This window comes from Rhineura floridana, chromosome 1, assembly GCF_030035675.1.
Source record: "Rhineura floridana isolate rRhiFlo1 chromosome 1, rRhiFlo1.hap2, whole genome shotgun sequence".
NCBI classification, from domain to species: Eukaryota; Metazoa; Chordata; class Lepidosauria; order Squamata; family Rhineuridae; genus Rhineura; species Rhineura floridana.
This window is the reverse complement of record NC_084480.1, coordinates 179,400,616-179,422,416: the sequence shown is the minus strand read 5'-3', so window position 1 is coordinate 179,422,416 and position 21,801 is coordinate 179,400,616. Positions and strand designations below refer to the sequence as shown.

Sequence of the window (21,801 nt, the reverse complement as noted above, 5' to 3'; positions counted from 1 at the left end):
TCCAATAGAAGTCAGTGGAGAGTAAGCTCATTAGGGGTATTTGGGAGAGCAGGTGTTTACTTTCTGGTCCCTGCACACAGCTCCCAGCTGAGCCAGAGGCTCCTGAATAGCAATTGGATGCAGCAGAATTTTATGCCAGCTTCCCTTGCTCCAGCACAACTTACGCTGGGTTCCCCTGCGTTGGATTGCTGTGCCTATTATGTTTACAGTGTTACATAACATAGATTCCCTTTTCCTTTTCATTCTTCTTGTTGCTTTTTGAATGTGTTACAGTTTGAATCCACCCTTCATGAAAATGATTGATCAAAATTGAATGCTGTATCCCAGCTTTTTCATGGACTATAAAATACTTTACAGCCCATCCAGTTTGTCCTCACCATACTTTGTGGGTCAAGTCACTGTTCTTCCCAGATGGGTAAATTGCTGGGACTATATGAGAGGGAACGATTTCCCCAAAGTTCTCACCAAGAAGCAACAGTTTGAACTTGGATCTACTGTGGCCTGATTGTATCTCTGAATTGTGATAAGGTCTAGTGACCATCATAAATTTCATTTTGGAGCCTAGAATGATCCTTCTAAATGCAGCTTTGAACAATTTTTGACATGTTCTGAACAATTCTTTAGATAGATGCTGTTTCAAAAGGTGCTGTGGCATATATTTAAGGTACTTTTCAAGAAATTTAACTAGATTAATTAAATATATATATCACTTACTGCTACAAAAAGTCCTGAAGCAACTTGCACAAAAATAAAAATACAATAATAAAAATGCATAAACATATTAAAAACGTGGTCCGAATACAAATATCGAGTCGTTGGTACTGTCCAAATGCCTGGGGAAGCCTCTTTGCCTGGTGCCAAAACGATGACAGTTGGTGCCGGGTAGGCCCTCTGGAGAGACCATGCCATAGACAGGGAGTCACTACAGAACAGGCCCATTCTGTCATTGCTATCCTCAGAACCAGTTTTGGAGGTGGCATGCACAGAATGGCCTCAGATGTTGACCCTCAGGGTCTGGGCAGGTTTATATGGGAAAAAATTGCAGGAAAACTTTGCATATGGTGACTTTTTCTTATCAGACAGACTAAACAAAAGGAAATGTATTCCAACATAACAAACAATGATATCAAAAAACTGGGGTCAATATTTTTAAATGATATAATGGTTTGGTAATATACTTTTATACCACAAATGTGAACATAAGAAATAATAAACTTAACCTAAAATATTTTATCTCAATGCAGTAAACCTTAAATGTGTTTCAACCAAAAGGTGTTTTTTTATTTGTCATTAACATATGAATAATATTTGTGCTGGTCTGTCATCAAACTGTGGCGACATGTTACCAAATTATTCCAGGCTACACAGGAAGTGCATTGGACTGTGAAAGACCAACCCAAATTGTGTTTGCATTTTTACAAATTTGTAGGGCAGTAACAATATCTCAGATAGGAGGTCAGGTCTGCTCCCCTGGTGCATTCACTATAGCTGCCCAATTTCCTTGCTTTTTAAAGTTTGATAGAAATATCTGTGAGCTGTAGGTACATTCTTAAACTGCAAGGGTTTTTTTTCCCGCCAGTGAGTGAATTGCTCTGCTTTTTAATCCAGAAGGTAAGAAATGGGATCCTGTGCAAGTTTGCTCAGAATAGATTGATCATTTGCATGCTTATTGAGTTCAGTGGGATTTACTCTCCTGCAATCATGCTTAAGATAGGTAAAACTGACCGGGGGGGAGGAGGACAAGAGGGAGGGAGGGAGGAAGGGAGGGCTGTAGTGAGCAGGGGAGGAGGAAGAAGGAAGGGGAGGAGAGGAAGAAGGGAAGAGGAAGGGAGAGGAGAGGGGAAGGAGGGGAAAGGCAGGTGTGATCATTTGCATGCTTATTGAGTTCAATGGGATTTATTCCTGTTCAATCATGGTTAGGATAGGTAAAACTGACCATGGGGGAGGGGGAGAGGAGAGGGAATGAGGAAGAGGAGGAGGGGAGGGGAGGGGAGGGGAAAGAGGGGGAGGGGATTGGAAGGGGAGGGGGAGGGAGGGGCAAATGAAGGGGGAGAAAGGGGAAAGAGAGGGGATAGGAGAGAGGAGGAAAGGAGGGCAGGTTTGATCATTTGCATGCTTTTTGAGTTCAGTGGGATTTACTCCTGTGCAATCATGCTTAGGATAGGTGAAACTGACCTGGGGGAGGGGGAGGGGGGAGGGGAGGGGGAGAGATTGGGTGCATGAGCGGAAGCCTCTCTCTTTTCCGAAACAAAAGCATTGTTAACAGTATCATTATCTGAGGGGTTTCCTCCCACCTTTTTATTCTACAGCAGGCTCATGTAGCCTTCCACCCAAATTTAAACCAAAGCTGTCCCTGGTCACATCCACACCAGGCCTTTATTTCACTTTAGACAGTCATGGCTTTCCCCAAAGAATCTTGGGAAGTGTAGTTAGTGAATGGTGCTGAGAGTTGCTAGGAGATGCCCTGTTCCCCTCACAGAACTTCAATCAGAGCGGCTGACTGTTTAACCATTCTGGCCACTGGAGCTCTGTCGGGAATAGGAGTCTCCTCTCAGCACCCTTCACAAACTACACTTCCCAGGATTCTTTGGGGGAAACCATGACTGTCAAAAGTGAAATCAAGGTCTGGCATGGGTGTGGCCCCCTGATTAGCCAAGCTAAGCAGCTGTGAGTCCGGCTTGTAGAACCGTGACAGTTGGTTCTTACTGAGCATGCCGAGGCTTATCATTGACCTGAATGCTAAATTTCTTAAATTAGTTAAAAATCAGCCAGGCATTTTTTTTTAACTTTTAAACTGCAGACGATGATGGTCAGAGTATGAGCCAAGGTCAGTAATAGGATTACAGGTACTCTGTGAACATGGCTGATTTTTAATTAATTTCAACAAATTATGAGAACTCTCAGAGAAAAAAGTCCAAAAGGGGTCTGGTTTTCTCTCTCTCTCTTTTTATACTTTGAACTCTTGATTCTCTCTGAGTGTTTTGTATATCTCCATGAAAATTTAGAGAGTTGTTAAGCAAGCATTTCTGAGGTTAGGACTATAAGTTTTGTAAGGGTTTGTTTAAAATGGAAAGCATCAGAATGGCATGGGGGGTATTTTCAATTTAACAATGCAGAATGCAAAAAATCCATGGTGGCTATAGTATACAGCCACTCTCTTGGCTGTATAATTAATATATCAAGACTTTACTGTGAAGCACAGCTGTGTGCTGTTCTTCAGGTTGGAACACATATCTGCCATCCTGACTGTTGAGACAGCAGGGAAATATTGTAATATTGATTAGCACCTTAATTGTTTTGCAGAAGCAGAACTGATATTTTAGGTTAAGGTAGTAATTTTTTTAGTTTCACATTTGTATTAGAAATTTACATTATCCAATCACCGGTATTATCATTTTTTATCCCAATTTGTTTTTATTTCATTGACTTTTTCTTATCAAAAATTATTGGGTAACCTTTTGCTGAGTGTTCTCAGAACTTAAGAACCTCCTATGAATGGCACTCTCTGGGCAGCATGATACCAAATACCATTGTCCTTGTGACGCCCTTCCCTGGCTCTCCCTGTCAGGTTCCTACCTGCGCGTGGCTACTGCCTGTCACTAGGCACCACCAGGGACTCCACCAGTCTGGACTGTCCTTTTGTATTGTTTCTCTCCCCGCTCTAGCACAGATCTCAACAGATCCCCCTGCTAGGCAACTACCAGTCACGTCCTTATACTAGTATTCCCAGAGACTCTGAATACTGGTATTGTTATTCTCTTCACCGCTGCCACCATTTGTTACAGTTCCCCTTCAGCCTTGGTCATTACCTTACCCTCCCTTCTGGTCTGTGAAACCCCAGCCAAGGATCAGGCCTTTGGTAAACCAAATTAAGTATTTATTAAAGATAACAAAGCTAACAAGATTAACAAGATTTCTTCTTAAGGCACATAAGCATATGGTTTTACTCAATACTAATCCGAACTCCACCCCCCTCCTTCTCCACTCTCTCCTGGCAAACAACTCTCTCAAACCCCACCAAGCAACCCACTCTTTCTCTTCTCCCCCCAGATTCCACTCTCACTCTTCCTTTTATACGTTCAGCCATTTTAAACACTCAGCCAATTATCTAGCATTCTACTGCCCATTCACTCCCCCTCCTCTTTCACTCCACTTACCATGTATCTTCTAAACAACCAACACTTACCATATATACATTAATATAGGAACATCACAGTCCTGCCTCTCTTGATACTGAATAACAGGGCGCTTCCACACAGAGGTTTATCATGGAATAAGTGCTGCCCATACATGCAAGTTTTTGCACTGTCTGTATGACATGCAAGCCTGTACTTTTTTCATGTTTAATCTGTTGAGTAAAATTAACCTATTTTACATCTGTAGTCACTGCTGGTGTAGAAAAGCGTTGATGCAGTTTTGTGGATTGGGTGGGTTGTCACATGAGTGATGATATTTCTGGGTGGTTTGTACTGGAATACCTATGCACATGCCCAGAAAATAAAAACGAAATGGACAGCAGGGGGGTACTAATGGAGGAGAAGAGCCAGCATGCACAGAATTGATTCATCCCATCAAGTACTACCCACTAGTGTCGACGGGAAACATCAATATAGGTATGAGCAGTGGAGACTGGTGGTTCTGATGTCAATGGGGCAGTGAATCCACTCCAGCTTTTACTCTAAACTTTCAAGGAGTTGTCCAAGGTGCTTTTGCACAGCTCCTTGAAAGTTCGGAGTAAAACCCGGAGAAGATTCACTGCCCCGCAGACATCTGAGCCACCAGTCTCCACTGGTTATGAGTAGCAAAAAAACTGGACCCATTCACAGACCTGCTCATGCCAATTGTACTCACAAATAAATTGGGCCAGAATGACCCATTTCCAGGAAATAGAAGTGACAAAACTGTTCAAAAGTCAAAATGAACAGGTCTTTTCCAGTTCACACTGCTGATGAATTTCATGCATTTATAAATAGGAAACTTTCAGAATATTGGGATGGGAGCTTTAAAACAGCATGTACAGTACCCTTGAATTTAAAAAACACCCACAAACTCCCAACACTTGCACCTTTGAGTGTCAGAAAGCAATTGACAAAAAGAGTTCAAAAAAGCCACTCGTGTTTATAAAGGCTTTCTTTCTGCTGCACCTGTAGAAGAAGGGGAGGGCTGCCATGAATTTTTATATTCAAAAGATGTTTTAACAATGACGCTCTTATGCACTCCAAGCCTCTGCACTGACTGAAATCTGTTGAAAGCTTCATGAATGTACGGGGGAAAAAATCAAATCAGAGGGAAAGAATAGGCACTGAAATTATCAAAGTCACTCAAGCCAAAGCTCTTGAAGATGAAAATTAGGTCCCTGCAGGAAACTGTCGGTGAACATCTTACCCATACATATACAGAATTCTTAAAGACAGGGGAGGGCAAAAGGTAGAGCAGTCCATTAGTGAAACATAGGAAGCTGCCTTATACTGAGTCAGACCATTGGCCAATCTAGCTCAGTATTGCCTACACTGATTGGCAGCAGCTCCCCAGGACTCCAGACTGGGTACATTCCTAGCTCTCTTGGAGATGCTGGGAACTGAACCTGGGATCTCCTGCATGCAAACCAGATGCTGTACCACTGAGCTATGGCTGTTCCCCAAAGTATTTCTCCATATTCAGCAATTAACCACAGCTAGCCTTAAAGCATATTTGACTGAGCAACAATTACTGCAATCTGCAGATGTAAATTTCATAAATATATGCAGTGAGAAGTGTTGCCTGGAGGAAGATAAGGTCCTTGCTGCTCACATGCATGAGAGATCACAGTTCATATTGCAGTCTGTTAATAGGAATGATTGCGGCAGGGTTTAGTGGTGGCCCTTCAGTGTTCTCTGGGCCTCAGCAAATGCCCAACACCACCCACGTCTAACTCCAACCATGCTGTGACCAGATGGGTATATTTATTTATTTAAAATAGCTTAGGTTGCTTTTCTGGATAAATGCCCATCCAAAGCAGTTTGCAGTAAAGAAATAACCAGCAGTGGAAAGAAGAAGAATACAAAACTGGATCCAATCCACCATGCCACTTTTTACGTGCTTAAGCAAGATTGACTATTCACTTAGTTTATTTGTACCTAAAATGTAAATAGATCCATTCCGTAATATACACTCTTGCTTTGTAAATATAATATGTATCAGCGTGCCATGAGGACTTTAGTAAAACCAGAGTGGACCACTCCAGACTGAAGTCAGTCCACCCCTTCCTTAAGATACTTTCATCAATGATTTTTTATATTTTATATTTTTAAAAAAATATTTTATATTTTTTTTAAAATATGTGAAATAATTTATATTCCACTCTTCCTTCCTGAAGAGACCAAAGTGGTACACACTAAACACAGTAAAATATTAACAATTAAAAATAATGAAACTCACAGCAGGGTTCAAAAGCATCTTCTAAATGCAAGCAGTGAAAGATTTATACAGATCCAGTGGAGAAGCCATATAGAGGGAGTTTCAGAGGTAGGGGGCCACCACAGAAAAGGCCCTTCCAAGCATTGTCACCTTATGAATTCCTAAAAGAACAGTGAGAAGGGGCATTGTAGAAGATCTCACTTCTTCAGCAGGATTATATGGAGGAAAGTGGACCAAGCCATTTAGGGCATTATGGGACAAACCCAGCACTTTGAACTGTGCTTGGAAATGAATAGGTAGCCAAAGTAGTTTTCCAAAATGGAGGGGAGGGTGTAACATGAGCCCTGTATCCCACCACTGTAAGAAGCTGGCCGCAGCATTCTGAACCAGTTGAAGTTTGTGAATGGTCTTCAAAAGCAGCCCGCACAGAACAAGTTACAATAATCAAAAAAATGAGGTGGCTAAGGCATGGATCACCCTAGCCAGATCAGAAGGTTCACCAAAGAGACACAGCTTGGTACACCAATTTTAATTGAGCAAAGACACTCCTGGGCATAGCTGAGGGCTGAAAATACAAGTTTAGGGCCAGGTCCAAGAGCATTCCCAAACTGCAAGCTGAGTATTCAGAGGGAGTGCAGCCCCTTCCAACTCGACAGCCAAGTTTAAACATGCCTGCCCTCTTTATATATAAAATGCAGGGGGGGTCTGATTTGAACCTCTAAAAGGGGCATATACATGAGGGGAATTGAGCACTCCCCCCTCCTCACAAAAAATACACACCTTGCTTCTCTGCAATCAGTTGCTTAAACCTCTTTCCTTACTATATCGGCTCCAACATCAGGGTAGGAGAAAAGTATCTGGGGTAACTCGATAGTGAGGGAAAGTGACAGTGTGGAGAGGTCAGTTCCCCTCAGGAGTGTGCCCCTGTTGATATCCCAATGAGTCCCACCCCTGCTTTTATTTGCAAATGAGGCAGACAGACAGCTGTCACGGGCACATTGAGCTAGTCTCCCAGTGACAGCAAAGATGCTTATAACAAACCATCAACCAGAATTACTTTTGTGTCTTTTATTTGTACATTAGTTTTTCTAACAGGCCTTTTCTTCTTGCCTTGTAGAAAGACTGTCCTTGGAATCTCCTTTGGAGCTGCCTTTCTTGTGCTTTCCTTCATTGTTTTTATCTGTTTTGCTGGACAGCTTTTGGTAGGTATTAAGAGCACGCTGACTTCCCTAGCAACACAATTCCTTCTGCGTGAAGAATGAGGCCACAACACTTGTGCAATATTAAAGGTTACTTTTCCTTCCTGTTAGTTGCCTGGGTGAAAAAATAAATCTTTGGAAGCTTTCTTCCCTGGAGTTAATTTACTTTTTTTAATGGTTTGAAGTGCAGAAACTTTTTCATTTAGCCATATATTTTCATTTTTCATTTAGCTATATACTGATCTTTACTGGAGAAAGAAAAGTAAGAGACTTGCATTGTAACTTGTCTGACCTGTCATAGTAAATGGCATATGTACTGACTAACACAAATTGTTTAGTATTGTTGATAATTCCTTGATAAGGACACTACTTTATTATTTTTTTCTAATATATAAAACCTTTTAAGAATTTAAACCAAGATAATAAAAGAACAAGGGTAGTTTTAGATTCAACATCCTGAGATAAAAGGTTCCAAAGACTCATATCTCATGGCACAAATTGTTTGCTGTGGGGTGTAGGGCTCTCTCAGGGCCAAACTACCTTAATTGCTTAATTTTGCCGTCGAGTGCAGGTTCCCCTCCCCCTCAGTAGACAGTAGCTTCCAATCCAGATTAGGATTCTAGCATGGAAAATAGGGGAGCTTTTTTACAGTGCAAATTGCAGGTATGGGGCCCCTGATCCAGCTCAGGGCCACAGTGGAGGCAAAGGATTAACCCCCCTTACTCCCCACACACTAAGGTTCTGACCGGGAACAGCAGAACTACACAGTTAAGGCCACATACAGTTTTGCATTTAGAAAAAGAAGTCTAAAGTCTCCATGGCTACTAGTGGATTCTGGCCCAAGGAGTTCCACTGGTGCACAACAATCTTAATGCCATCACGAGGTTATTACTACTCTTTCGAAGGGCCTTAGGTCATTGGTAAAGCATCAGGTCCCAGGTTCAATCCCTGGCATTTCTAGGTAGGGTTGGAAGAGATTCCCTGTCTGAAACCTTGGAGAGCAGCTGCCAGTCAATGTAGACAATACTGAGCGAGATGGACCAATGGTCTGACTCAGTATAAAGCAGCTTCCTGTGTTCCTATGTTGCAGCTATGCCTACCCTGTATTTATGAAAACTATGAATCGGCACACTTTTCCTAAATCATCATGCATAGAATGAGTCAAAATGAAGAGGCAACTCTAAGGAGGTCCAGGGTTTGAGTGATGCTCGCTGTTACTTCATTTGTTTATTCATAAACGTATTTATATACTGCTATTCATAAAAAATAGGGAAGTGGTGAATGACAGTCATACATATATACACATCCAGTGAAACCGTGTAAAAAAATTAAAATCAGAAATCATTGATTAGCTTGATCAAGAAGAGGAAAAGGAGATTGTCCTGCAGTTGCAGGGACTTGAATAAATGCTGAGTTGCTGACTTTAAAGGGGTATATGTATCACCAGTTGCCAAATACATTGCGATAAGACGGTTTGACTCCTATTTTTCTTGGTAACATACCGCGTGCAGCTGAAGACATTGGCATCTCAGCCAGGAAGGAGACCATGGTTAGGGACTTAAAAGGGATTTGGGGATTTTGAGCTTTGTACTAACTTCCCTGCAGTGCCCCTCATTGCTAGAGGCATTATATCCTAGCCTGTTCTCAAGCACTTTCCGTCCAAGTTTGTGCATCAGTTTGAAGCTTGAAAATGGTAATCTGGTGCTCCGGCTTGCAAGTATAATGTTTGGGTTTGCCCCTTGTGGTCTGTTCTGGATGCACTTGCACTACAAACAGGTAAGGAGCATATAGAAATAAATGAGAGAGAAAAGACAAATGAGGGGCAAATCAAATCAAAATGAAATCATAATAGACAGATGCTCTAGTGGAGAGCAGCCTAAAACTGCTAGACAAATAGGTTCTTTGAATGACAGTATGCCATTTGGTAGTTGTTACATTTCTCTAAAGAGAGGTAATTAAATTACTGCAAAGGTTCTGCCCTTCTGTTTGTGTTCCTCTCTGTGGTTCCTTCCTGTTTGACCACCATCATAGCATAACAGGAAAATGAGATGTTTTAAGAGAGGCCTGACATTTCTGATATTAATTCAATCCCTTTATCTGTTTTGCTGATGGCTTTTGGTAGGTAGCCTTTCTTAGCAACTCAATTTCTTTTGCTTAAGTAATGAGGCTGTAATATCTCTGCATTATTGGAGGCCACCTTTTCTTACAAAGAAAAGTTGCTTTATCATCATATCCCTTCCAGTTGCTTGCCAGAGAAAACAGATAGCTAACTTTCTTCCCTGGAGTTAATTTACTTTCATTTACCATTACTTGCTAAACTTACTGTGATTTCTGGAGCTCACATCATTCGGTATTGTCAAGACTGCAAAGAAATTTCTTTTTTACCCATTGTATTTTCTGCTAAATGGAGTTGTTTTGCTAGCCGGACAATTTTCCAAAATAACTTGGTTTTGATATATAGTACCAAAAACACCCACAAAAACCCAAAAGGATGTGTGACTGTGACCTGATATGCCTCTGAATAGTATTTAGGAGATGGATGCCAACAAAATCCTGAGCTTGAAATGTACAGATTGTTTTCCGATCAGGCCTGCTCCTACTCCATGTAACACTAAACACTGTATAAAAGAACAGAGAAGGAACTTGACAAGAATAAAGCATTCGTACTAATGAAAGTCACAAAGATCATTCTCTCCCCACCCCCCTTCCTTTCTTAATTCAGTGCCTTCACTGAATGGTGCCATTCTGCAACTGCATTCAGAGGGCATGCTAAACAGATATTCAGATATAAACCTTTTTGCTTAAAAGTAGCTTTCATCGATATCGATAAAGGTTTCCGCAAAAGTGGTTCCATAAGAGGTGTTAATGAAAGCAAATTGGTGTGCAGACATTTTGCGTGTGCTGATCAGGCAGCCATATCACTAAAGACAGTGATTTATTTTTTACTGGTTTCAGTGTCTAACAAATGTGCAAGAATTTCACTTCATAGTCTTTGAGTGAGGATATTCTACATCAGTGGTTCCCAACCTTTATGAGCACGGGACCCCCTTTATAAGCTGAATTTTTTTTGTGACCCCCTCCCCCCAGGGAGGCAGGCTGGCTGCCAGGAAGGAAGGAGGAAAGCAGCCTTTCTGTGCAGGCTTGCTTCTTTTTGCTTCACAAAAAGCCCTCTCCTCTCATTCTAAGCAAGGGCGTTGCCAGTAGCAGCAGTGCAAGGAGACAGAATCAGTGATAGTAATCCCCTCTTCTTCCTGGTAGCTCTACCCTCAGCCTCCTTTGGCATCTGCCATGTATTTTATAGGCAGATGCCTGCCCTTAGTGCGCCTGAAAGATGCTCTGGCGCTTCAGGAAAAGGCCTCCCCTCTCGTTTGGAGCAAGGGGGAGGTGTCATCTGCAGCAGCAGCGGAAAGCAGACAGTGTAGAAGGAGTGAAGACTTTTTAAAAAATAATAATAAATAATTCAGTTCTTTACTGTTCATGGCCCCCTCTGGATTACTTCATGGCCCCCCTGGGGGTCCCGGCCCCCATGTTGGGAACCACTGTTCTACATTATTTTATCTTTTTATGATGATAAACCACAATCTAAGCAACACACTTACTTGTTTATTTGTTAGCTATATAGATCAAGTTATGAAGGTACCTCATAGGTTTGCTTTAATGCAGGCACTCATTGTCTTAAACTGTAGGTTCCGAAAAACATTCACCTTGTAAGTATGCCAGTAAACCAAAGTATAGTCCAGATGTCCTTCATTTTCAGCTTAGGCAGGGATATATTCAGACTAAACTTATATTTTCTTATTATGCTTGTTATTACAAACAGAACTTAAATGTCCTTTGTATTCATTACTTGAAAAATGCTATATTTACTAATCGGCAAAACAACCCTTGCGGTTTAAGAACATACCTATAGCCAACAGATATTTCTATCAAACTTTAAAAAGCAGGGAAATTGGGCAGCTATAGTGAATGCACCAGGGGAGCCACTGCTGTCATCTTGGTTGATGGCAGGCATGCTACGCCATCAACCAAGATGGCAGAGGAGGCATCAGCCCCTTATGTAAGCCTTGGCCACCATCTTGGTTGATGGCATGTGCATGCAGCTCAGCCAGCATTCACTGCAGTGGGAGATGTAGGTGGCACGTGTGAGTGGGCGCCATGGGCCCGGGGCAGGCTGGTACCGACCCTGAGAAGCAGTAGTAACACAGGAAAGAAGCAAAGTAAGAAGACACCAACAAACATACAAAAATGTCATTCTCCATCTTTGGAAATGTAGTCATGATTGCAGGTGTTGCCACCACTCACCATATGCTCAGGGGCACATGTTACCAAATTCTTCCAAGCTACACAGGAAGTGGATTGGACTATGAAAGACTAACCCAAATTGTTTGCATTTTGACAAATTTGTAGGGCAGTACAATATCTCAGAGAGGAGGTCAGGTCTCTTGCTCCCCTGGTACATTCACTATAGCTGCCCAATTTCCCAGCTTTTAAAAGTTTGATAGAAATATCTGTTGAGTATAGGGACATTCTTTAACCGCAAGGGGTGGGTTTTTTTTTTTTTTTGCCTATTAGTGAATTTCTCTGCTTTTTGATCTGGGAGGTAAGAAATGGGATCCTGTGCAAGTTTGCTGAGAAAGGATTGATCATTTGCATGCTTATTGAGTTCAATAGGATTTACTTCTCTCGAATCATGCTAAGGATAGGTGAAACTGACCTGGGGGAGGGGCAGGGAGGGAGGAGGAGAAGATTGGGTGCATGGTCACTGGGCAGAGAGAAAGCCCCTTTCTTTTCCAAAAGAAAAACATTGTTAACAGTATCCTTATTTGGGGGGTTTCCCCCAGCTATTTATTCTACAGCTGACACATGTAGTCTCCCACCCACATTTAAATCATAGTTGTCCCTGGCCACAACCACATCAGACATTTTGTCCACTTGAAACAGTCATGGCTTCCCTAAGAGAATCTTTACCGTTTACAATTTTATTATGTACGTGTTTGATTTTATTTTTGTAAGCCACCCTGAGTGCCCTATTATAGGGTAGAAGGGCGGGATAGAAATATTTTAAAATAAATAAATAAAATCTTAGGAAGTGTAGTTTGTGAAGGGTGCTGAGAGTTGTTAGGTGACACCTCATTCCCCTCACAGAGCTACAATCCCCAGAATTCTCTGTTAAACCACTCTGGCCACTGGAGCTCTGTTGGGAACAGGAGTCTTCTAACAATTCTCAGCACCCTTCACAAACTACACTTCCCAGGATTCTTTGGGGGAAGCCATGACTGTTAAAGTGGAATAAAGGTCTGGCGTGGGTGTGGCCCCCTCAGCCAAGCCAAACAGCTGTGAGTCTGGCTTTTAGAACACTGACAGCTGGGTCTTACTGAGCATGCCTGAACTATCATAGACCCCAATGTTAATCTTCTTAAATTAATTAAAAATCAGCCGTGTATTTTTTTTCCTTTTAAACTGCAGAAGATGAAGGTCAGAGTATGGGGCAGAGTCAGTAATAGGATAGCTGGTACTTTGTGAATGTGGCTGATTTTTAATTAATTTCAAATTATGAGATCACTGACAGAAAAAAGTCCAACAGGGGTCTGGATTGTTTTACTCTTATTATAGACTTTGAACTCTGGATTCTCTCTGAGTGTTTTGTGTATTGCCATGAAACCTTAGATGTTATGTTATGTTATGTTACGTTTTATTTCTAGGCCGCCTTTCAGCCAAATAGGCCCCCAAGGCGGCTTACACACAAATAAAAATACAAATACAAAATACAAATAAAAACAATACAATTTACAAAAAATAAAATAAAACTAACAAAATGCTGACATTTCTATAAAAACAAGAACAGCAAACCAAAAGCATTCATCTTCCTGGTAAAGGGCAGTCCCCAGAAAAATGTCATTAAGAACAGGAGTGGGGGGCAAGGCAGGTGGAAAAGCGTGCCCCTTGATGGCCCCAGCACAGTCTCATCCCTGCAGCAGCACCCCTCAGCCTGCAATGATGGTTGATAAACAAGCATTTCTGAGGTTAGGACTATAAGTTTTTATAAGAATTTGTTTTGAAATGAGCCTATGGGAAGCAGCAGAATGGCATGGGCGTATTTTCAATTTAGCATTGCAGAATGTGAAAAATCCATGTTGGCTATAGTATACAACCACTCTTGTGGCTGTATAATAATTTGATTTAAAAGTCCCCCCCCCCCGGATATTTGGCCACAGTCTAGAGAAATGGAACAAGTTAATCATACCTAACTTAAGTCTTAGTGGCTTCAATAGCTAATTTTCTTTGGATCAAAGAACATAAGAAGGGCCTGATGGATCAGGCCAGTGGCCCATCTAGTCCAGCATCCTGTTCTCATAGTGGCCAACCAGATGCCCATGGGAAGCCCTCAAGCAGGACCTTAGTGCAAGAGCACTCTGCCCTTCTGCACCTTCTGGCAACTGGTTTTCAGAAGCATACTGCTGCCAGCTATGGTGGCAGAGTTATAGCCATCATGGCTAGTAGGCATTGATAGCCTTATCCTCCATACATTTGGCGCATCCTCTCTTACAGCCATCCAAGTTGGTGCCCATCACTGCCTCTTGTGGGATAGTTTAACTAGGTGTCGCTGTGTGAAGCAGTACTTTCTAATCTTCCAGCATTCAGCTTCATTGAATATCCATGAGTTCCATCCACTTTCTCCATGCCATGCATAATTTTATACACTTCTATCGCTTCAGACTCACCTTTTCTCTAAACTAAAAAGCCCCAAATGCTGCAACCCTCCCCTATAGGAGAGTTGCTTCATCCCCTTGATAATTCCAGTTGCCCATTTCTGAACCTTTTTCAACTCTACAATATCCTTTTTGAGGTGAGGCGACCAGAACTGTTCACAATATTCCAAATGCAGCTGCACCATAGATTTATACAATGACGTTATGATATTGGCAGTTTTATTTTCAATACCTTTCCAAATGATCCCTAGCATGCATTTTGCCTTTTTCACAGCTGCCACACACTGGGTTGACATCTTCATCGAGATATCTACTGTGACCTCAAGGTCTCGTTCCTGGTCAGTCACAGTCAGTTCAGACCACATGAGTGTATATGTAAAATTAAGATTTTTATTTTGTTCCAATATACATAATTTTACATTTCTTTACATTGAATTGCATTGCCATTTTACTGCTTATTCACTCAGTTTGGAGCTCTTCACAATCCCTTTTTGTTTTAACATCCCTAGCATCATCAGGAAACTTGGCCCCCTCACTGCTCATCCCTAAACTCTAGATCATTTATGAACAAGTTAAAAAGCACAGGTCCCAATCCTGATCTTTGACTCCACTTTCTACAGCCCTCCACTGGGAGAACTGTCCATTTATTCCTACTCTCTGCTTCCTGCTACTTAACCAATTCCTGGTCTACACAATTGATCTCTCCTCTTATTCCATGACTACTAAGCTTACTCAGGTGAGGTACCTTGTCAAAAGCTTTCTGAAAGTCTAAGTACTCTATGTCCAGTGGATCACCTCTATCTATATGCTCGTTGACACTCTCAAGGAATTCTAATAGTTTAGTGAGACAGGACTTTCCCAGAGCCATGCTGGCTCTGCTTCAGCAAGACTTGTTCTTCTATATGTTTGGTTAATTTATCTTTAATAGTACTTTCTACCAGTTTTCACAGGACAGACATTAAGCTAACTGGCTTGCAATTTCCAGGATCCCCAGGTATGGAGGTGGATCTGAGGGACAAGTTACATATTTTTGTTAGAAGATCAGCAATTTTACATTTGAGTTCTTTGAGAACTCTTGGGTGGATGCCATCCAGACCCAGCGATTTGTCAGTTTTTATTTTATATATGAAGCCTAGAACTTTGTTTCATCACCACTATTTGCCTCAGTTCCTCAGACTCCCTTTCTGCAAAGGTTAGATCAGGTTCAGAGATCTGCCCTATATTCTCTACTGTGAAGAGAGATGCAAAGAAATCATTTAGCTTCTCTGCAGTCTCCTAATCCTCCTATTCATTTGATTTGTAGTTTTGTCTAGTCCAAGACCTCAGTGTGATTTACAAATATTTTTACCATTATTACCATTGCTAACAGATGTCATGATCCAGCTGAAGTTGTGTCCCTTGATTTCAGTGGGAGATATTTAAATGCATGCTCAACTCACTCAATGAACATATAGATACTTTATATTGAGCCATATAGCACAAAACTGCCTAGTTACACTGGCAGAAAGTCTCCAACATCACAGACACAACTTTCCAAGCCCTTACCACCTGACATCTTTTGGAGATTGATTCTGGATCCTGGAAAACGTCTGCATCTAAAGCACATGTTCTAGCATTAAGGTATGGTCTCGGCACGCAAAGCATGTATTCTGGCAGTAAGCTATTCCTCCCCATTGAAATAAAAGAGGCTTAAAAGTGCTGAACTTTGACTGGACTTAGAATGAGCAGTATGTGTTTTATTCCCCTTGACTGCTTAGTTTAGATGCTCCCAAAATTATTTTCCCTCCTGTTACATTCGTTGAAATCCCGTGATTGAAATGATCCAATAGAGCTACCTCTTTCAGAACTGCTCTCTGAAAGGCCCCATCTGCACTTATACATTTAAGCAGTTTTCTACCACTTTAAACAGCCATGACAATCCCCCCAAAGATTCCTGGGAACTATAGTTTGCTAAGAGTGCTGGGAGTTGTGAGGAGACTCCTATTCCTTTCACAGAGCTACAATTCTCAGAGTGGTTTAACAGACAGTCCCTCCTCCCAGGGAACTCAGAGAGTTGTAGCTCTGTGAGGGGAATAGGGGTATCCTAACAACTTTCAGTATCCTTAAACTACAGTTCCCAGGATTGTTTGGGGGAAGTCATGGCAAGGGGGAAACATCTCTGTGGAGTGTGGTAGTGATATTCCAAAACAGACAAATCCCAAACTTGAAAACAACATATCAGAATATGATACATGTTCAATTCTCTATATTTCTTTGATTTTTTGTGAAGCAAGTTAAAGGGATGGAGAGAAACTTTCCATGTGAGAGTTTTGCAGTGGATATTCATAGCAAATTAACTAGGTAGGAACTGAGAGATAATAAAATAAGTAATGTATGAATGGGTCATGATCCTGCTGCGCAGATCAGGTTATAATAATTGTTTCTTTTGGCTGTATTTGTAATGTATTCATAGCTGATTTTACTTATGTAAAAGTAGAAGGCGGTTGTGGTTACTTGTTTTTGGGAAAATATTTTGGCATATATGTGAAATAAAATAGCTCAGTCTAAGATAAGACTAAGATATTGATGGTAGGGGCCTCCGTAGAACAGGAAGATGCTTTGGCCTTACTTGAGATCACACTCTCCCTCAGTGAGGTCTGCCTGGTTAGATTTCTTGCAGTCTTTACAAGACAAGTGAAATAACTTTTCATGCTGCTTGGCTTTAGGACTTTGTGATTTGAATGATTTTTAATACTGCTTTTATCAGTCTGCTATTAATGTGTAGTACTGTTAATGGGTTTTTAATGAGTTTGGGGTTTTTTGTTTGATGTGCTGTGAATTTTAAAATTATTTTACGCTTGCTTGTCACTGTAGGGTCTCTTTGTTTGGCAAAAATGAAATATAAGCCTGCGTGATCTCCTGATCATACGCAGGACTCAGTGGTTCAGGGACCCATGTACTTAATTCACATTTATCTACTGTTGTGGTTAGTCAGTCATTTCCTATCTTACAGCTCAAATATGGAAATCATTGTAATTCAATGAACATTTTAACCCACCCGAGAACATTTCATCACTGTGATAGAGCAGTGTTTGATTCCCCCTTCTCAGCTTCTTAGTGTGTATTTCCACACACACACACACACTGCCTGAATGTTCTTATTGCGTAAAATTGTAAGCATTCTTGTTTTGAAGCGAGTGTAGAAGTAGCCGAATTATTCACAGACATGTATTTTCATGTATTCTACATACAGCAGTGCAACAAGAAAGTCTCAGCCTCATTGATGTGGATCTTGAAGTCGTCTGGAGTCATTGCAAACTACCCCTGGCCACGGATCATGCTCACTTTGATAACAACCTCTATAATATTAACAATGGCTGTATTCAACATGGTAAGTTTAATGAGATTTTGTTTCTGTCTTTCCAATGTGTTTATATGATATCTGTTACATGTAGCAGTTTGATTGCCGAAAGTGGTTCAGGGTTGACTTGCTCCCGATGTTGCATGCTCCGATACACATACAGTGTGAACACCTGCTGGAAGGGGGCCATCATGTGTACAGTTGTACATGCTAAGACTCTGTCCCTACAGACATTTACAGTGAGGGGCCAGGGCTCATCAGAAAGTATGATATTGGTGGCAGACTACTTGGCACATGCATCGAGTCAACTTTTGAGTCATGTCACCTGAATAGGGCTAACGTAAATAAAGAAATGGGGTAAAGTCAATAATGTGCTCAAAAGCAGAAGTCTGAGGAAACAATGGAGCTGAAGAAAGGAGGCACCAAGAAGAAAATATGACTTGAGGGAAAATTCACATGGTATCTAGATAACAAGGGCCTATGCTTTATTAGCAAGAAGGAACTAGACAGGTGAGAGAGGTTTGGAGGGCTGTGGAGGCAGGAGGTGGGGACTGAGTTGCTAGGTCTACTGTCGCAACCTTGACTGGCTTGCTATACCTTTTGAGAATTTCCTGAGGAGAAATTGCAGCAAAAGCAACAAGAGTTTGTGACATCTTAAAAAACAAATTTATTATGACATATGTTTTCATGGACTACATCACTACATCAGATACAAGACAAAGACTTTCTTCTTAAGCCCTGTTGCTCATTTCCATTCCCCAGAATTCAAGGTACATAAAAGCCTAGACCAGAGCTTGGAAAAGTTACTTTTTTGAACTACAACTCCCATCAGCCCCAGCCCGCATGGCCACTGGATTGGGCTGATGGGAGATGTAGTTCAAAAAAGTAACTTTTCCAAGCTCTGGCCTAGACCAATCTGAAAAGAAGACAAACTGGAGCAGACAATAGTTTTTGTTGGGACTTAAAGGCTGTTTAAAGGAGGAATTCTTGATCCTGTTGTGTGCCCCTTCCCCTTTTGTCTCTGGTGGTTGCAAATATATGTCCATTCTCCCAGATCCTAAGAAATGTCATGTTTGTTTGTTCTAGTTTTTCTTGGATACTGATGGCGATGATGCTGTGGTTGAATTCCTCCCCATGCTTAATTCATCAAATGCAAGTTCTCCTGATACAAGTAGTCAGATATTCTCACATATGCAAACCAACTATTTTTTCCTACCAGTAAGTTCATATCATATTTCTTATTTGTATAAGCTTGTGGCAGCCAGGTACTGTCAGTAGAATGATAAAGGCTAAGATCCCCTTTGGATGTGCCTCTAGCATTCCTTCCGTAGTTACTCCAGTCATTGGTCCAGGTTCATGTAAAGGCTTCCACCCACAAGTTCCTGTGACATGTTTACCATTCCATGCAAATGACCCACTTTCCAAGGAGCTGCAAGACATGCTCCCAAAGGCGCTTGTCAAGTAACATCCTGGAGTTGCTTTTAAAGAAGCAAGCATGCTGCTGCTTGAGAATCCAGCCTTACAGCCTAATCCTATGCATATTTATTTGGAAGAGAGCTCCGTTGGGTTCACTGGGATGTATGCACAAGTATGCACAGGACTGCAGTCTTTTAGTCCAATCCTAACTAGGTTTGCGTGGAAATCTGTGCTCCTTCATATGTTACATCAGAGCTGCTTCCCATGGTTTCATCCCATGCCACTTTGGTAGCATTTCGTCAGCCAGAACCAGTGGTGGCTGGTTTTTACTGGTGGGGCGAAAGACAGGGAGACCAACAGGAAGTGGAACCAGAGCCAATGACAGATGGAGCCAGTCCTCTTCCCTGCTGAGTTTTACAAGAGCAATATGGAGACTAAAGGAGCAGGAAGCTGGCAATCAGTGCCTCCCTTTGGGCTGGGGGTAAGTAAGAAGGCAGGCAGGTGGTGGTTGGCTGAGGGCCAACTGATGTTTATGGGACACTGCCCTATTCACTCTAATGGACCAACCTCCACTGGCCAGAACCAAATAGGAGGGGCTATTTGTGTAGATCCTTCTCACTCAATTGCCTCCTGGTTGGAAAGTGAGTACAACAATTGTGTGGGATGTGTTTGAGTGATTGATCCCACCCATATGGTTCCAGTCTTTTAAATGTTCCCACAATGGAATGGTATGAAACCACAGAAGCCATTGTATTAATGTTTTATTAGTTTTGATGGAGCGTACAGGGGAAAAAAAGGTCTGCTGCACATACAAAGCTCACTTGTCATGGAGAAGACTAAGCTAGAATTCTTTGCCCTGACACTAATTGTATAAGTTGATTTTGAATATCAAAGAAAGCTCAATTATGTGAGCTCCTGTCTGAGGTGGTAGAGCCTAGACACAGATTTAACGCCTTAGTGAGAACTAGACCTTATTTCCTAACTTAATCCAAATCTAAATTGTTTGGTTTGGTCTTCCTCTTCTAGTACTTTATCTACAGCTGTATCCTGGGCTTGATTTCCTGTTCTGTTTTCCTCCGGATCAATCATGAGCTGAAAATGGCAATCATGCTGGTTGCTCTGGTGACCTACAATGTCATTCTTCTGCACACACATGGCTCTGTGCTGGACAACTATAGCAAATTCCTATATACAATGGCACCTCTAAAAAGGTAGGCCAGTTAATCTGCCCCTTGGTGAAGGAACTACTTAGGATCAAACTAGATATTGTAAGATCCACGGTGCTTCCTCCACTCCATGCTCCTTCTTACTTTCCTCCTTGTAAATGTCTAACAGAAATGTGGCATGACATTAATGGGCTATGTGTCTCCCTATCCCCACCAGCCAATTATGTGAGGTGGGGTGTAGAGACCCACAGTCAGGTGTGTAGCCGGGGGGGGGATGGGGGCACCATCACCTTTAGAGGTGTGCTTTGTGCCCTGCCCCCAGGTTTTTTGGGGAACTTGCCTTTTTAATTTGTGCACTGACAGACAGTGACAACCTCCATTAAATAATGATAGCTTGTTTTAAGAACAGAGCAATTTAAGAATAGGACCCTCTGAAAAATTCAGGACTAGAAGGAGGGGTTCTCAAGGAGGAGTTAACAAACACATCCTAAAGAATTTATCTCTCTGCCTGTACCTAAACTTGTAATATGGACAAGTTTGTTTTTTGGGTGGAATCTAAAACTGAGATACCTAATGCTGCATCAAAGCCAAGCTCACGAGCTCACTGTCATTACCAAAGAAGTTCATGAATAATCAGAACACAGGGACAGATCACAGGTCAAACAGGGCTGTAGTTATAGGTGAAGTCAAACTTTTGAATCTGTTACTCCTGGGGATCTCTGAAAAGGGGTGAGGCAATTCTGGATGGAGGAGGCGTGAGGGGGAAGGTCACTACCTTTCCCTTCCCTTGTCCCGGTCCTCATGTCCTCTCCACCAGTATATGTGCGTGTGTGTGTGTGTGTGTGTGTGCACACTGAGAGGGGGGGAAGGAATTGGCTGGCTCTATATGCCTCTCCCTCCCAAATGCCCTACCTAGAAATGTGGCTGCACAAACCTAACAAGGAAGGCTGACAACAGGGTTGCCCACAGTATGAAGATGTCATGCCACACAGTTCATGTTAGTTGTAAGAATGAAGAGACTCAACAGTGGCAAGTCTGTCTCTCTTCAGAGTCTACTTTGGCTCCTTCCTGGAGCTTGGGGTGTCAGGAGAAAAATGTTGAATTCAGTTCAGTTGTTGGTTTTTTGTTTTGTAATTAACATAATAATAAGTATCACAAAGCAGGCAAAAATAATGGCAGATGTTAATTTTCAGGATTTCAGAATAAACTCATTAAATAAGAAGCCTGTACACTTCAGATTTTGTCAGGCTGGGAAGAGGTACCGTTCTCTTTCATAAAAGCTGCCCTTGTAGTAGTAGCTACATGTACAATTACTGGCACGTTCTCTGTAAGAAACTCATTTTTCCCACAAATGAGGCATTTAATTTTCTTTGCCATGTCCAAAATTTCATTCAGCCAATATAAATAATAAAATCTTGCTGGGATGGCTCATGGGAAGTGATTAATAAATGAAATAAATAATAATATTAAAATATATATAATCCAACAATCATCTTATATCCTTATAAAAAAAGGGTGTGTGAATAAATAATGGTCCAAAGGTTCTGCCTGCCTTGTGTGACCCCAGAAGAGCA

The 21,801-nt window shown here is 41.6% G+C and overlaps 1 protein-coding gene across 5 annotated transcripts in view; it reads left to right on the top strand.

Moving 5' to 3' along the window:
- Positions 1–21,801, top strand: part of ADCY2 (adenylate cyclase 2) — a 260,383-nt gene that overhangs the window by 196,941 nt on the left and 41,641 nt on the right. For all 5 annotated transcript variants that reach the window (XM_061588160.1, XM_061588151.1, XM_061588133.1 and 2 more), the window contains exons 15-18: positions 7,514–7,598; positions 17,538–17,675; positions 18,732–18,863; positions 20,088–20,272. In XM_061588160.1, coding sequence (XP_061444144.1) covers positions 7,514–7,598; positions 17,538–17,675; positions 18,732–18,863; positions 20,088–20,272 — 540 coding nt within the window. The remainder of the gene's footprint in view (positions 1–7,513; positions 7,599–17,537; positions 17,676–18,731; positions 18,864–20,087; positions 20,273–21,801) is intronic.